We start from the raw sequence: 16354 nt of genomic DNA, 5'->3' as shown, positions 1-16354 counted from the left end.
AACTAGTTATTACAAAACATAATTTATCCATCTAAACAAACCTACTATTCCATTTTTTAAACTTTTATATGTTGTTTTAAGTTTTTGAACACTCTAAACAAAATAAATTATGTGTTGGGTTGCCAGCTGATCAGAAAATGCCAGCCCGACCTGCTGTTATACTTTTCATGCATGTTTTATATAAAGAAATCAGGAGCTGAAACTGTTCATGCCCATTTTCTATCAGCAAATAAGCTGGTTAGACAGAACAAGTCTCAACACATCCAGTGTTCCAAGAAATCTACAGCTATCTGCGGCAGAAATATGTTTATTGACATGCCAAATAAAAGTTTTAAACAAAATACTGTGTGTAAAGACTGCCAACTAGATCAGTATTCCTGAGTTCACATAAATCAGTAAGTGCTATATAATAATTCTCATAAGGAAATATTGCCATACTGTTCTATCTGCATTCTGTATCCAAATGTCTAGGTTGGAGCCACAACTAGAAATTTTCTGAAACTACATTATATATTTAAATAATAGCTCAGATCCAATGGTGCCTTGTACAACTAGAGCAGTACTTTCACTTGCACAAGGTGAACCTATTCTTTTAAAATAATTAACCAAACACACTGCAGCTACTTGTGTTCCATCCCACAAGTGGAAACCTCAGAAATAGCTTTTGGCAAGGAAGAACCAGAAACTCACTTCCCTGCCCCCATACAAATATTGTCCTACCCCACAATATTTCAAGATGGATAATTATATATCACAATACCATAATTTTTAAACAGAAGAAAAACAGCTCTTAAAGCAGCTTGCATAACATTGCGTTAAAAACAGCAGGCATGGTAAAACAGCAAAAGAAAGGAAAATAGATAAACCACAATGCACTTCTGAGCTAAAAGATCATATTTCTAATATGTCGGTGCCATTTTTATGTGTAATGTCAAAATTGCTGAGAATTCTGATTTATTGTATATGAGCAACATATGAACACTTTCCGATAGCCTCTACTCCGATAGCGTCTACTTAGCTTTCCATGTAAACTTGAGTAACTAAACTGTCCATAAACTAAAAAAGTAATAGCTTTCTGCGAAAGACAAACTTGGGCTCCTAATTTGATAGTTTTGTAACAAGCCAGAGCCTGAAGCTTTCCTGTTCTGGTTTGTCAGCAGAGCAACAAGCCACTGTCTGGATTACAGATTATGCACAAGCATGTTGCTTGTGAATAATGAGCCAGAATTCTGCCTTATCTGACTGCAGCAATGTTCAAAGACAGCTCATGTACAATATGCTGCAATGGTCAGTTGTGCACGTTACTCAAGTGTGAATGCCAGCAGCTGCAGGCAACCATTTACCTCCCACTGTCTCTTGGTATGATTGCACTACTAGTTGACAGTATTTGCTCTACAAAGTTGTTATTTCCAAGGGAAGAAGACATTTTTCAGACATTGAGGAGAAAAGGTATATGTAAGATTTTAGAAAAGGACTAATTATGTCGTTATAATAGAAAAAACAGCTTTAAGTTATTTGGTCAAACATTCTGGACCACAGAATCAAACAAGTCTATCTTGAATACCTTGAGCAGTAAGGCTGACGACCCACAATACTTACCTCCAGGTGGTGGCTTGTTTTTTGAGGTAAGGATTACAAAACCAAATCCTTCATTCTCCTTCCGTTGCAGCACAACTTCATAGGCCTCTGGGAGCTGTTTACTGAGTAGCTCTACTCGGTTTGGCCTAGGAGAACCATTCTGGGAGGAGATGGGAGCTTGGGATGATGACTCTTCTTCTGATTGCTTGTCTACTATAAATACCACAAAATAGGCACAAGAATGAATCAGTAAATGTAAAGCCCACATGTAGAGTACGTACCAAAATTAGCCATAGTCTGGCAGGGTAGCTAAAACACAGAATTACATCAAAAGTATACTGTATAACATTTACATCTCAGATTACATTACTGCAAGGAATCCAAACAGATTGATTTAATCCAGCTCTGATTCATTAGGAAAATATCAAAATTACAAAATTGATATTCATAGGGCAGCCATGGCTCTTGGGAATGCATGTCCAGTGATTCTGCCCATTTACTTTTAATTATGACATACTACAAAGAAGAATAGGCCCTCTTTGCCACTCTTAATCTCTAATCCCAGTTCACCTGTTGGGGATGAAACTGGAACCCCTCAACAGTTTTATCCCCATTAGCTTGTTCTGGTGATAGAAACTGGAACCTCTCCACAGCTCTAACACACAGCAGGGAAATCCAGATCTTCAAAACTTGCGAGCTACACAGGGGATGAAGACAAATGGTTCTACCCAGCTGAATTGCAGAAAGGCCACAGCCTTCATTTCCAGTGTAGCACTGGCTGGGACCACTCCACAGTCTAGCTGATCAGAAGCATCTCTGCTTCAGCTGATTTGTACAGCTCAGATAAGAAAGAGCAATTCTGGGAAGACCATCTGTGCATCACTTTCTGTGTGAATCTGGGGTATATGGGTGTTCAGTCTGTGTGCACATATATGGATACAGAGAAGAGTATTCCCTCAAAATGCTATTCCTTTTATCAGGCTTTTAATGTCCTATAGATTCCTGAGCTTTGGAAATGAGAGTTAGCAGTGATATATTCCCCCCTTTTGTTGCATGAGTCCTGTGTGTTGCTGAATAACTTTAACAAATTTACTTTTGCTTCAGAAATGATACTACAACAATGAACACCAGTGCTGGAAATAATATAGGCTAAGTTTCAAAGACAGAAATTTGCTTTCTTCTTCTTTCTGTCCTTCAAGAGATGTTCCCACATTTACAGCTCTTCTATAAAACTGAATGACATCAGCCTCCAGCTAAAATACAATATATAAAATATGATAGGTACCACATCTTTGATATTGTATATCTGCCACTTGATATAGTGACAAATATATAGGGAGGGAGAGGGAGATTGATTGGAGGGAGCACATGGTGAAGGGGTTTGAACACGTCAAAGAAGCCAAGAGCAATGCTGTCAGGGGCCAGACTCTTTCGCTGGCCTAGTCTCCCAGCAGGGTCATCCAAGGTGGAATGCTCAAAGCTGAGACATCTACTTAAGGTGCATCCACCTTCCTCAGGAGTAGCTGAAAAGAATGGTGATGGGGGGAGGGTGCAGAAACTCCTGAATGTGAACTACTGCAGTGATATATACACTGATGGATGATCTTTCACAGACAGTGGCAGTAATGCTCAAACTAACTCTGGTTAATAGTATGCAAAAAAGGCAATGGTAAACAACTCCTGAACATTTCCTACCTTGAAAAGAAACAGCATTCATCAAGTTGGAACACAATGTTATTATTAGTGCCCAAATAAATAATTACTGCATGATGTCAGCTTCAAATCTGGTACAAATTTATATATTTTTATATAATTTGGTTTGCACCTAAAATTTTATTAATTTTAATTGTTTTGAATTTTAAAGGTAATCTTATAAGCAATTAAATAATACATAGCATATCTTATGTTACTACAATAGCAAAGTAACTTTACAAATGTACAGAGTGCTAAAACTAAGTATGTGGATTTTTTTTTAAATAAAAATCCTTCTGTATGGCTTTACCAGCAAATCATTTCATCCCATCACTGCTACCCCACAACATTAAAATTTCTGGAAACTTTACATCACTAGACAAGACCTAGGTCTCTCTCAATTTTCTAAAGATGCCCATTCAATTAATTTATTCAATTGATGTTTATAGTCTTGCTGTTCTCTGCTCTATCACTTTACTTGAAACCTTGATAAAGAAGACTTCAAGGATTAAATTGTGCCACTGGGGTCACCAAACAAAATTACTACTATCCAAGACAAGCCTGGTGTGGAGCTGCAGCCTTGAAAGTCAAGCCATCATAACAGCTGCCTTTATCTTTTCAAAAATGGCAGTCCTAATCTGAGTTACAGCATGGGAGGTAGTCAGGTGACATTGACGCTGGTTGTCTGTGACAGCACAAGTATCAGTATCTTTCCCAATATGGGTTTGGTGAAAGGCGGAAATAAATGCAAGTGGTTGTGACAAGTAACACACTCACTGCCTTTTCTGAGTCATGCACTCGTCACTTTTCCCACCATGGCAGGGGGGTTTGCAAGAATAAGGTGTGGTGTCTCTGTTAGATTGTCTTCCCCCCAAGATTTCAAGATTAGGAGTTTTCTTTTATTTTACTTACTTATTTATTCAACTTATATTCCACTATAACTAGTCCGAAGACTCTCTAAGCAGATCACAACAATTTTATATAAAAAACATCCAATTTTAAGCATATAAAAGCAACATACAATAAAACAGAATATGCCACGGAAGGTTCAAATATCAATAAGTTAAAATATATTAAGACTAAAAGTAGTATAAATAACATCATAATATAAAATAAATTCTTCAAATGTCTGGAGAAGAGGACTGTTTTTGCTTGCCGCTGAAAAGATTGTAAAGATGGTGTCAGGCAAACTACTTTTGGAAGGCCATTCCACAGATGGGGTACAGCCACTGAGAAGGCCCCTCTTCTGTTTGCCATCTTCTTTACCTTCTTAAAGGATGGCCTTTCAACATCTCTTTATCTCCCCCACCCCCCACCGCCACTTTTAACCAAAATGTTAAAGGGAAGACAGATGAATTAAGGCATTTAAATGGGTGCTGCAAAGTTTCATTTCTGCCTTCCTGCTAATGAGGCTTCACCTTGCTGGAAGTGCCAGATGGCATCATTTACAAGAAGGCTGTGCCTGATAAGCAAGGACCTTCAATTAACTAAAACATGACTTAACCTGGATCTGACCCATTGTCTTTCTAAGCTTACAGAAAACAATCTAAGTTGATGTAGGGATTTCTTCAATGCCTCAAATGCAGCATTATTTCTGAAGGCTAATAGTCTATTGGTAAGTATCTTGCATCATATCTCACAGTATTGCCACCTTTCTTTCTTCCATCACCTTTTAATCTCTTTTTCATATAATCAATTTCCTAAAATTGGTGGTGACAAGAGTGGACAGAACTTATAAGAGACATGGAGAAAGGATTTTTGGCTAATCGCTTGCCATGACATAAGGTGATATCAAGTGCTTAACTGATAAAGCACATACCGCCAAAGAAGATCTTTCTGCGAACAGTCAGCAGCACTTGGCCATTACGTGCAGCACTGGTCATTAAATCCAGAACTTGCTTGTGTGATTTCCCCTTGACTGGGATACCATCAATGCATACAAGCTCATCAGCAGCACGGAGTCTACCATCTTTTTCTGCTGCCCCCAGTGGGATGATGGCTCCAATGTAGATCTAAGAGCAAAGTGGGAGAGCAAGGACATGCATACATCAGAATATTGAACAGTCTGGTTAAGTATGAAAGAGTGCTCACTCCCAAATGCTACTATACCTAAAGAGGCATTTTGGGTGATCAGCATAGCTAAAATTGCAGCTCTTAGAATAAAAACATTTGTAAAATAATTTAGCATTGTAATGCAATGCTTTCTTCAGATGACTGCCCTGGACTTCAGAAGATTCAGCTGACTCAAAATGAAGCAAATTTCCTTCTGCTTGGGATGTGCCACTGGAGGCACATAATACCAGTGGATTAATATTTACATCAATCCCCTTATCATGGTCTTAGCTGAATTTCAGATGAGGTAATTACTTATAAAGACCTGGGTCCAGAATGCTCAAGACAGTTTAGCCTGTGCTGAAATCAAAACTTCCATAGATTCAGGGTGTATTTTTACACTTATCTATGTATCATCAAACTGTCAAGACCATGCAGAGTTGCTTGCTCAGTTGTTGCCTCTTATTAGGCACTATCTTCCTACCGCAAACTTGTCAAAGTTTGAATCCTGGAGATTTCAGAAATTGTAAGGCAGGTTTTCATTTAATTTACTTTTAGTGGCTAGGCACAGGGAGAGAGGAGACAGTTCCATTATTACAGTTGGAGTTCTATGATTCTAATTTAGTTATTCATTCCAACCTCACACTTGATCTACAAGAAGTTTTGCATACATCCCAAATATCATGTTTTTATCATTACCTGCAGCCCTGGAAATGACATAGTAGATAAAAATAAATCACCTCTTCTGACAAGAAGGGCCCTTCTTATTAAAAAAAAATCTGGCTGCACTACAATTTTGCCGGCTTTCCCCTTCCCAATGCAGTCCCTTAAACTCATTGGAAAACAATTCTTGAGAGTCGGGGAACACCCTCCAAGAGCAGTATGTGATGCAACCTAGGGAATATGCACTTGGGAAGGTAATAAACATCCCCCAACTCCTCCCACATACATGCACAGAAGTTATTTCTGCTCACATACCGGGTTCTACGGATCCCGGCCCTAATGTAGAAAACAGCCCAACAATAAGCACTTTGCGGCATTTCCAATGCAGAACAAGAGCAAGGATGTCCAACTCTAGGAAACAAGGAATGTTTCAGAACAAGGACTAAACTATGTTACCTCCTTACCCACCCAAGTCATCTGGTAAAGTTTAATTAAAACAATCTTGTCATGTGACCTCGTTGCACTCAGCATTTCCCTGCTCCACCTAATTGGCTAGTACGGAGAAGACCGGGTAAATTCTGGACACAGTGACATCACTACAAGCATATGCATATTTTAGCTGTTCCTAGGGGACATGGGCTGCTAATACCCGCATATTTAAGGAAGCATATAATTTGAACCTTTATTTAATCTAACATTTAGATTGATTACATTTTCCCTGTAACTGTTAATTACACATTTCTATTAAGCAGTTTTGCCACTTCATCAAGGTACAGCTTTTGCAATAAAACAACAAGTCAATGATATGTGTTTTTTATATTTGTAAAGAATACTGGCTTTTGCAATGGACTAAATAATATTAAACAAATTAATTAAACAAATATATTATATACATTATAGGCTCTTGCCTGCCTGGATAATTACTTTACCTTTATTCAGATTTGACCTAGCACATCTGTTCAAGCATTCAAATTCTCTTTCATCTGTTGCTAAAGTTGATAAATAGTAAGTATTTCATTGCACATTATACTGTACTTTCAGGTTTCCTAATAAATTTTCAACAGTCATAGATCCTAATGCTTATAAGATGTGACTGAAAAAAAAAACTATTTTCAGAAAACTTTTTCAGCACTTGTCTGCTAATCAGTTCTATAAACTTGTGCAAGCACTGAGGCCTGAGAATTCTACAGCTTTCATGAGGAGCAGGCAGGTAGTTTTTGCTCCAATTTTTCTTCACATATTTATCACTAATTTGATTCACAGGTAATAGTAACTTGTTCTGTAATTTCAGCCACCACTTGTCCACTATTCTGCAAAATACTGTTCAAGTGCTTAGATGACCAAAAAAACTCCCAATTTTAACACATTGCAATTGAGATGCTGACAGTAATATAAAGTATAAAGCAAGGAAGATATTAAGGCCATATAAGATTTTTAACACCACGAACATAAAGCAACAAAAGTCTTTTCTTACTGTCTGATCAGGACCATCTCCTCCAAGGACCCGGAAGCCAAAGCCAGACTCTTGTTTTCGAAGGAAAACATCCAAATCCTTTGTGTTTGGAGCTAGTGAATTCCAGATAGGAAAGAACGGTGTCAGAATTTTTTTTAAAGTATTCAACTAATTTAAAGGATCTTTGATGAACTTGACAGCAGTTTAACAAGTTCTCTGTAAATGCTTACAGGAACTGATGAAAAAGAAAACTGGCACCATACTTTAGCAAACATTTCCATTTAAAGCAAATTAACTAGTTCAGAACATGCGACACAAATTCAAGTTCATTAGGAATTAGCTCCTAACAAATGTTTCACAAATAAATTTATCATTTTATTTATTTCTAAACTTATATGGCATTTTATCTACATATATTCTCTCAGTAGTTCACCGCAACAAATTACTTCTGATAGGCTACCCATCAGACTAGGACAAGGATTGCTTCCAGGTGACCAGGCAGGAAAGCTTTATAAAAAATAGTGTTTTTCCTCTCCTTTAAACCACAACTAATTAACACAGGCACACATGCTATTTAACTTTTGTGTTTGTGGACTTGCAGCATTTACTGCTCCTATAAATACTGTAATCTAGGATGCCGAGGGCTACATTTCAATAGATGCCTTCATATACCTTGAATCGTATGAAACTTCCCAGCCTCTATATCTGTGGCAAAATAAATATTAAGCCAGATTTATGCATTAGTTGGTATATGCTTCTCCTACAGGGATTATCTTTATACAGGAACCGGGAAGTAGCATGGTACAAGATTAACACTTAAAAATAAGCAACGTACATAGCATTATTTAAATAAGAAAATAACTACTATTTCAGTATGTACCTCTAGGAGGTGAAAAATGGAGACAATAGAATGGATCCTGCTCCAACTCAGGTGAATCCACCAATACATAAAGGGCGATGTATGACCAAGAGAGTGAGAGAGGTTCACAGATACTTGTTTAAGTTGGACTACTCTGCCACGGCTACTGGATCAACTAGCTCCAGCTACTCTACAACTACCCTAAGAGATCTGGGTTCTAATGCCAACTTGGTCACGAACCTCATGGGATAGTCATTCACTTTTAGCCTAACTTACCTCACAGGGTTGTGACTGATAAAATGGAGATATGTAAGCCATATTGGGTTTCTCTCAAGAAGAAAGTTGAGATATAAATGCAATTATTATAGTTATTTTGAAAATAACATGTAAACAATTACATGTTTTATTTTACCTGTAAATTTTAGAAGTATTATTTATTACTAAAGGCAAGAAAAATAATATGAATAAATACAACGCTCCCTAATATTTATTATTATTATTATTATTATTATTATTATTATTATTATTATTATTATTACTATTATTATAACATTTCTATGCCGCCCCTTGCCGAAACCTCGGGGCGGCTTACAACATGATAAAATACATTGAGATACAATAGTACATAATTTTATAAGCACTTTGTTGTTGCCTTGGTGCATTAGGGCATCTTTTTGATGGCCATCTTACTGTTAAACACATTTTAATTCTTTTTAGACTTGATAATGTTGCCTTATCCAACAATTTGAAACTTTAATGAAACACTTAAGAACAGAACCAGCCGGGTGCTATCATCCCATGTCTGTTAGTAAAATCAGACAAAAACTGATGAGGTAAGACTAGAGGTGAAAAATCCAACAAAACCTTTATGACCGTCAGAAGTTGATGGCTGATAGCCCTACCCCCAACCCAATCTTCATACATTAAATTCATTGCTGACTAAAGAGTTTCTGGTTAGATTATTTGCATTGGGATCAGTTCTACTGAGAGCAAGGGCAGAGTGGAAACAGTATCCAGAAATACATGCAAAGATTAGATTGTGCGTAAGTATTTCGCCCTGCTTGTATACAGTCTTCTATAAAGTTGTGCTTGACTTGTTTAGTGTTTTCTGTTGTGACACCCTAGCTACTACCTACCCTAATTCACCTAGTTATCACTTTAACAAGGTTTCTAAAGTTTAATGGAGACAATGTTGTCCAATTTTCTTGCTGTAGTTTGCTATTTTTGCAATGGTTTTAAGTGTTTTAGGATGCAATACTATCAATGTCTTAAGGGTATCCAATATCCCATCCTCTTGCCCTACATTTTCACTGTGGCATCTTTTGCCTATCTAACTGGGGAGTGCTTCAGAAGGAGAGAGAAGACTAGAACAGCTTCAAGGTAGTTTGATCACCTTGTTTCAGTTGGAAATATTCATGTTTGCTGAAAGTACATTAATTTTTGAAAGTCTACGAACAGTTGTCTACTTATTGACTTGATCTGAACCCCAACATTACTCCAGGAAAAATGATGTTTAAGCCAGAATGTTACAGTGTTACGCTTACACAAGAAAATACATGTACTCAGTTAAATCAAAGCTACCTCTTTTAAGAGTCGCAAGATATGTGGATAAACAGAAAATGAAAGAAGGGCAGTCATGTGGGGCAAAAAAATTCCCAAACCATCTTTTTTTTTCCCAGCATTCAATTCTTCTACAGAAAATTTCTATTTCATAAGTTAATTAGAAAAGAAAGAATCTGTGTGAACTACAAATACAGTTTTAGGAAAGCCTGGCAGCTTCAAAGTTGTAATTAATGTTTCTTCAGGTGATTATTTCTTGGAAATATGTGAGAAAATTATATATATGTCACCGAAATACATCTGTATCTCAGAATAACATGGAATAAATAGAGACAGCAACACTGGGCACCTCAACCACGTCAGTGGCAGAGAATTGAACTCTGTTGAAATAGGCGAGTGGCTGCCAGCCTAATATGTCAATAGTATTCAGTAACTTTATTTCTTTAATTTAACCATTACAAGGGAGGCATTCCAATTCTTAAATCCCACTAATAATTTTTGCTATTTACTAAATAAAAGTAAAGTAAACAAGTTCCACATTTGGAATTCCTCTGGCCTCCCCACTTGCAAGTTGGAATAATACTTTGCTAGCAAATCTAGCTTTTTATTGATATCAATAAAATGCATAAATAAGGTTTGCTACTCATAAAAATAATTTTCTAACAGAGGAGAAAAGGAGTCTGGAAAAAATAATTAAGTTTAGATATCACCACTTTCTTTATTGATGCAATTTTTCCAAGCTAAGAAAATTTAAATTTGGTCCATTTAGTAAGCACATTTCCAATAAGTCAATAAAGAGGTTTGTAATTTAGTTTTATTAATTTTTTCAACTGTGTTCAAATCTGTATTTTGAGATATTTTATTCAAGAGGAAATGGACATGTGGCAAACCCTGATTAGATCTAAACTTCCATCATTTTATATTATATAAATGTCTCTATTTAACTCTTGATGTACAATTACAGTAGCAAAACTGTTGCCAGAATGCTGGTAGATTTATTTTGAAGAGCTGTAGGAGGATAAAAGTGTAGTTTTCCTCTAAAATGTGGCTGAACATTTCAACAGGTAAGGTGGCATATACAAAAAATTTATAAACTTTATAAACTTTATGACCATTGCAAATGCTTTTGATCACATGTACTGCCTTGGGAGAAATCTATTGATTAAAAAATAGGTGATATTCTTCTCAGTTTGTTTAAACTGAATTTTTGAAAGACTGACATATTTGAATTAGATGAGTATGTTTTAATTATATAAAATATATTCATAGTTATTTATTATTTTTACAGCAATTCTGTTTTGTGCATTTTTCTTTTGCCATCTAGTAATTTTAATTTTTTAATTAATCCATACATTCTTAATTTTGGCTTATGTATTGCAAATTTATTGTTATTTTAGTCATGTCGAATAATTTTATTTAATTTCTCTTGGTCATTTGTGTGTGTAAACTGCATAATTCACATTCTTTGTGTCGGGATTCAAAACATTTCATTTCCTGCAGCAATTGAGGATTTTTTAATTCACCTTTTATTTTTATTTGCATTCACATTTTTAATTCATTTTATTAGCATTTAATTGGTTAATCCATTAATGTAATCCCCTCTAATCACTGCTTTCCTAGCTGCATCAACTTAATTTTCATTGGAAAGATTTCCTATGCAAAATTAATTAACCTAAATTTTTCCAGTGCAAATTCCCCACCACCCCAAACTGACATCACTGGGGGCATCTAAGGGTACAATCATTTGTCTATTTAGATGTATTCAGCATGCCTGACTGGGGAATGCTGGGAGAGATGGGGCTTTTTTCCTGTTTAATATGCATAGATTGCATTCCCAATTCCTTTAACATTTGTTTCAATTAAAATGAAAATGGCAATTGTTTGAGGGTTTCCTTTTGATGAAAATAACACTTAAATCATAAAATAGACACTACACATGCTTAGCGTCACTCTTACTACTCTACCACTTTATTTTTAGGACTGATCTTGAGAATTCACAGAGTGAAAGCATTTCTGGCAATTTTTCCTGCAAAATGTAATTACTCTGTACTTACGTTTATCTTCAAACAATGTTTTGGACTTCAGATAGACTTCTGAAGGGTCTAGCTTTGGCGAAGCTGACCTCACAGCAGTAGGTGGAAAGGGCATAGGCTGTGGGACCGACTCATTGATTGCTTCTTGACTTCCTGAATTTTCCCGCTTATCTACCTTCTGAAACAAACAGGAAGACTAACTGTGAACTAAGTTGAAAAATGGACACATAAACATGCTTATATAATATTGAAGTAAGGAACACACCCACACAATGCATGGTGAGCTTCAGTCTACATTTTCTGAGAGTGTAAGTGTTCCTTTTTACGGGTTGGGAAATTCCAGAACATGTTTTCCACTGAAATTGTGATCCAGAAATGCAAATTTAGTTTTTCTCTGCACCTGCTTTGAAACTTTAAATATGAAAAGTTAACTAATGCATTAAAGACTACATTAGTAGTATCGCTGGAACAGGGAATGATAAAGCAATAAGCACTTATGGAATAACTTGGGGTGAAGCATTTCCCAAATTTCTGAGAGCACCCTTGAAGCTTCTGACAATCCCTTTGGATTCTACCTAATAATTGGCCTAAAAAGGGCATCACATGCTAACTAATTTTGTTTCATTCCCTTTCCACATACCTCTGCTATAATGAGATGACATGTATGCCAATGGAATTTAGTGATGCATATGGTAAGTGGTGACAACTTGATGCATTTGCCTCATATGATGCTTGGGAAGGATTATGGATAACCTGCCAAATATTTATGTTATGTTAGTCACAAAGTTGCGTCCGACCCATCGTGACCCCATAGTTGACATTCCTCCAGGCTCTCCTGTCTTCCACCATCCCCCAGAGTCCAGCTAAGATCACACCGACTGATTCAGTGACTCCATCTAGCCACCTCATTCTCTGCCGTCCCCTTCTTCTTTTGCTATGCCTTTATTCTGAAATGTTATGCTACGCTTTTTTCTTCTCTTTAAAGAATTTTGTGCTATGTAGTATAGACTGTGAATAGTTCTCAAATCTCACTTTGGCCTTGTGCTCACTACATAGACTTAGGAAAGCAAGTATTTTTTGTGCTTCACCCCTCTATTTGCAATGCAGCGATGATAATAATAATCGCTTATGCTGAGGTTTACAGTAAGGATTATTGTACATGCAGCACTGCTTGTTCTTTTATGCCATAACAATTCCACTTGCACAACAGCAACTTGGTTCTTCAGGGGCAATCTGAAACAAGCAGAAACACTTGTTTCTGGAAGGAGGCTCTGCTGACCTGCCTCCTCCAGAAATATGCCTTTCTGCTCATTTTAGAGCTTCCCCCAAGGAAACACAAAAACGCTCTTGCATAAGTGGTGCATCTTGCTTACATCATGGAACTAGAAAGATCCACCAGTTGCTATATAGATTTTGTACATCCTTGCTAGATTTTGCCCAAAGCTCTTTCAAAAATAAATTCTAAACTTAATAATTAGAATTGCTATAATTAATAAATAAAAATTGTTTCAGCACCAAAGAAAGACTGTTCTGTTTTCTAGATATTTTAATAATTGACTTTCATATAGTGAATTGACTTTCATAGTGAATATTAATTGATGATTTTAAGCTATATACCTTATCTATATTGTATTATTTTATGGAGTTTAATTATTTTTGTTGCTTTTATGATAAAAAGGTACACTGCCCAGATAGCCCAAGTGGGACAATAGCCACAGTTTAGAAATTTAATGAACAAATAAATAAGCACTACTGAAACAGAATGATTAAAATCGACTAATATCTACAAGAAAAAAACTAGCACTTATGGGGTGTGATAATTAAACTGTATTTAACTAACCTTCATAAAATCTATAGCACTTTGCTTCTCTCACTTGTATAAATAAGTGTTACAACAGCAGGTATAAATCTCTAAAGTAACAAATGGAAAAATATGCAGACGGAAGCAACTTAAACCTAAAGCCCCTAAAAATTATGCAACAGATAATAATCCTCCTCTTACTAGGTAGAAAAGATGATTGCTGTATTTGGATTGTATGTTTTCAGAGTTTCATATAGCTAGTTGATTTTCAATGTGTGCTCTAGATTCAGACAAAGCTTCAAATGTGTTTGCCAAGCAACACATATTTATTTGAATAAGTATTCAGTGAGATGCAGGTCTGCCAAGAGAAAATCTCTTAAGAAGTTTACAGTTGGATACTTCTCACATGTTTATAAACATAAGAAGTTGCCCTTTTAAACCAAATTAGCTCACAAAATACATGACACCAGTTTATGTTTAGTGCAGTTAATATTACACCTGCATTTTAATGTTTTAAAGGTTTTTGGTGGTTTGAAAAAATGATCTCTGTATAGCAGTTGATGACTAGAGTGTTTCTATTCTGTAAGAATTAAGCATTCAGTTCTGAAATCCTTTCCTAGATATACCTTGTTTTAATAATAGGGGTTGAATGCATGTCTATTTTTGTGCCAACAAAAGTTAACAAAAATTATTTATTTACTCAACTTATATTCTGCAATTAAATTAGTCCCAAGGATTCAACTGTGTTCAACAGTAGATTTTCAAAAATCTGGCTATCCATTAACTCCAAAATTAGTTTCTCCCTAAAATAACTTCTTTCCATTCTGAAGAAAATCAAGCACTGCATTCCAGTGGTCAAAAGTGGCCAAAGTGGTGGGGTTAAGTCTCAAAATGCCAGCGTATTTTAGCTTAAACTTTCTATTGGTAGTAACTAAGCCTTTGGGCGGGGGGTGTAAACATTTGATAATGGGGCAAACATTCACTAAAAGCTGGGAAACCACCACATAGTCAGTGGTTGAGCAAAGGGAGCATAGACTTCTGAGGACCCCTCCCCACAGGGGTATGACTGAAACTGCCAGTGGTCAGAAGCGACCCCTGGGCCTAAGATTCTGCACTCTGCCCTTCCACAAAATCTACATGTCTGTGAAAGAAAGAGAAAGCAGAAGTATATACATTCACATGTACACATGTGAGGCATCACAGTGAGAGTGAGAACAAGCTCTCTCAAATAACGTTCAAGGAGAAATCTTTGGATATTTTGCTCCTCTAAGTAGACAAAAGGATAAAGTATATTTAATTTTGTACTTTGTGAAGGATATTGAATTTTGTCAAATTCAATATGACTTCTTACAGAATAAGTATTTTGCCAGAAGTGGTAGCATGGGGTCATGACAATTATGGAAGAGCTCAGATTACCCACTCAAACTCTATTAAAGAGGAACAGTTTTTGAGGTCTGAATCAGTACTGAAACCTTTAATAAAGAAGAAAAATGTATGCATGTTCACACACCTCTAAAAAAAAGCACGAACTGAAGATTACGGCAGATCAAGAGACAAATAATTTTTACAGTGTTTAATAGTACATCTGTTAGTTTGTACACAAATCCAGTTCAAAGACATGTATCTACACCATAAAAATTAACATGCATGATGTATTCAGGAATAAAATGCTGTGCCAAGTTCAGTCACAGTTTAATTGCTAGAAGAATCCAAGCTGGAAAAATATATTTTGTGGCAGCATAGTTTTTTAAATTGCACTGTTCTATTCGAGTGCGAATACGTATTTTACATGTGTATCCAGAAGAAATAGTAAGAGTTACAATGTAGTGTTTATCCATCAAACTTTTGTTACTTGACTTATCAGTAATGCCAAGAAAAATTGGTTTGGCAATAAGACAGCTTGCTTTTAGCTTAGTCCCTGTGTGACACAGCTTGCTTGGCACATACTCCCTGATACACAGTCCCCAGTCCCGTCTTATGCTGTGGCTTTTTATATTTCCATCTGCATAGGATAAGAAACCAAAGAGTCAGTTACTTCCTTACATAAGAGGCAGAAAGACAGGTGATTGATTCTATTCAGTCAGCTTGGCATTTTCACTACTATAAGATCCTCTAATAATAAAAATAGTTTCGAAACAAACTCATTATCCTCTTAAAGTGATCCCAGACGGTAAAAAAAAGGAGAGCATTTAAAAAAAACTCACTGGAATTTAGTATAAAGCAGGCCTTTAAAAAAGAAAAATTAGACACAGAAAAGGAGATCCTCAAGTCAGTACAAGCAAAGGCAAGAGAAGTTTGCAAGTACTGGACAGCTTGACATGTATGAATCTTAAAATATATGAGAAAAATACAGTAAGTTATAAAATTGTCAGTACTCACATTATCAATGCTCACGGTATTTGATGTTTTAGTAGGTGAAGAAGGTCCTAAAATAGAGAACATTTGTTAATACAACTCATCACACCATTATATTCTAAGTGGTTTGTACTGGCTTTCACAAATATATGCGGTATTTATTGTCCTCCTAATGGAAAAGCTATGCTATCACTGAAATCTCATTACTTTATGAATTTTCCAGCCCACTTAAAATTACATTTTAATTTCAGGCAACCTTAGAAGATATAATTCACATGGCAATGCAGACTCAAAAACACAGGTTAGTG

The 16354-nt window shown here is 36.1% G+C and overlaps 1 protein-coding gene across 4 annotated transcripts in view; it reads right to left on the bottom strand.

Annotated features, from left to right (window-relative positions):
• The window catches only part of MAGI3 (membrane associated guanylate kinase, WW and PDZ domain containing 3), a 265966-nt gene that overhangs the window by 27404 nt on the left and 222208 nt on the right, over positions 1–16354 (bottom strand). For 3 of the 4 annotated variants that reach the window (XM_044447426.1, XM_044447410.1, XM_044447434.1), the window contains exons 11-15: positions 16071–16117; positions 11912–12068; positions 7460–7551; positions 5090–5282; positions 1600–1791 (exon numbers count right to left, since the gene is read on the bottom strand). In XM_044447426.1, the coding sequence (XP_044303361.1) occupies positions 1600–1791; positions 5090–5282; positions 7460–7551; positions 11912–12068; positions 16071–16117 (681 nt within the window). The remainder of the gene's footprint in view (positions 1–1599; positions 1792–5089; positions 5283–7459; positions 7552–11911; positions 12069–16070; positions 16118–16354) is intronic. The other variant, XM_044447417.1, reaches the window with a different exon arrangement.

The sequence above is a fragment of the Varanus komodoensis genome, unplaced genomic scaffold, assembly GCF_004798865.1.
Source record: "Varanus komodoensis strain SLA01 unplaced genomic scaffold, ASM479886v1 scaffold1, whole genome shotgun sequence".
Classification (NCBI taxonomy): Eukaryota; Metazoa; Chordata; class Lepidosauria; order Squamata; family Varanidae; genus Varanus; species Varanus komodoensis.
The sequence above is the reverse complement of the archived record's forward strand: the minus strand, read 5'-3'. Positions and strand labels throughout refer to the sequence as shown.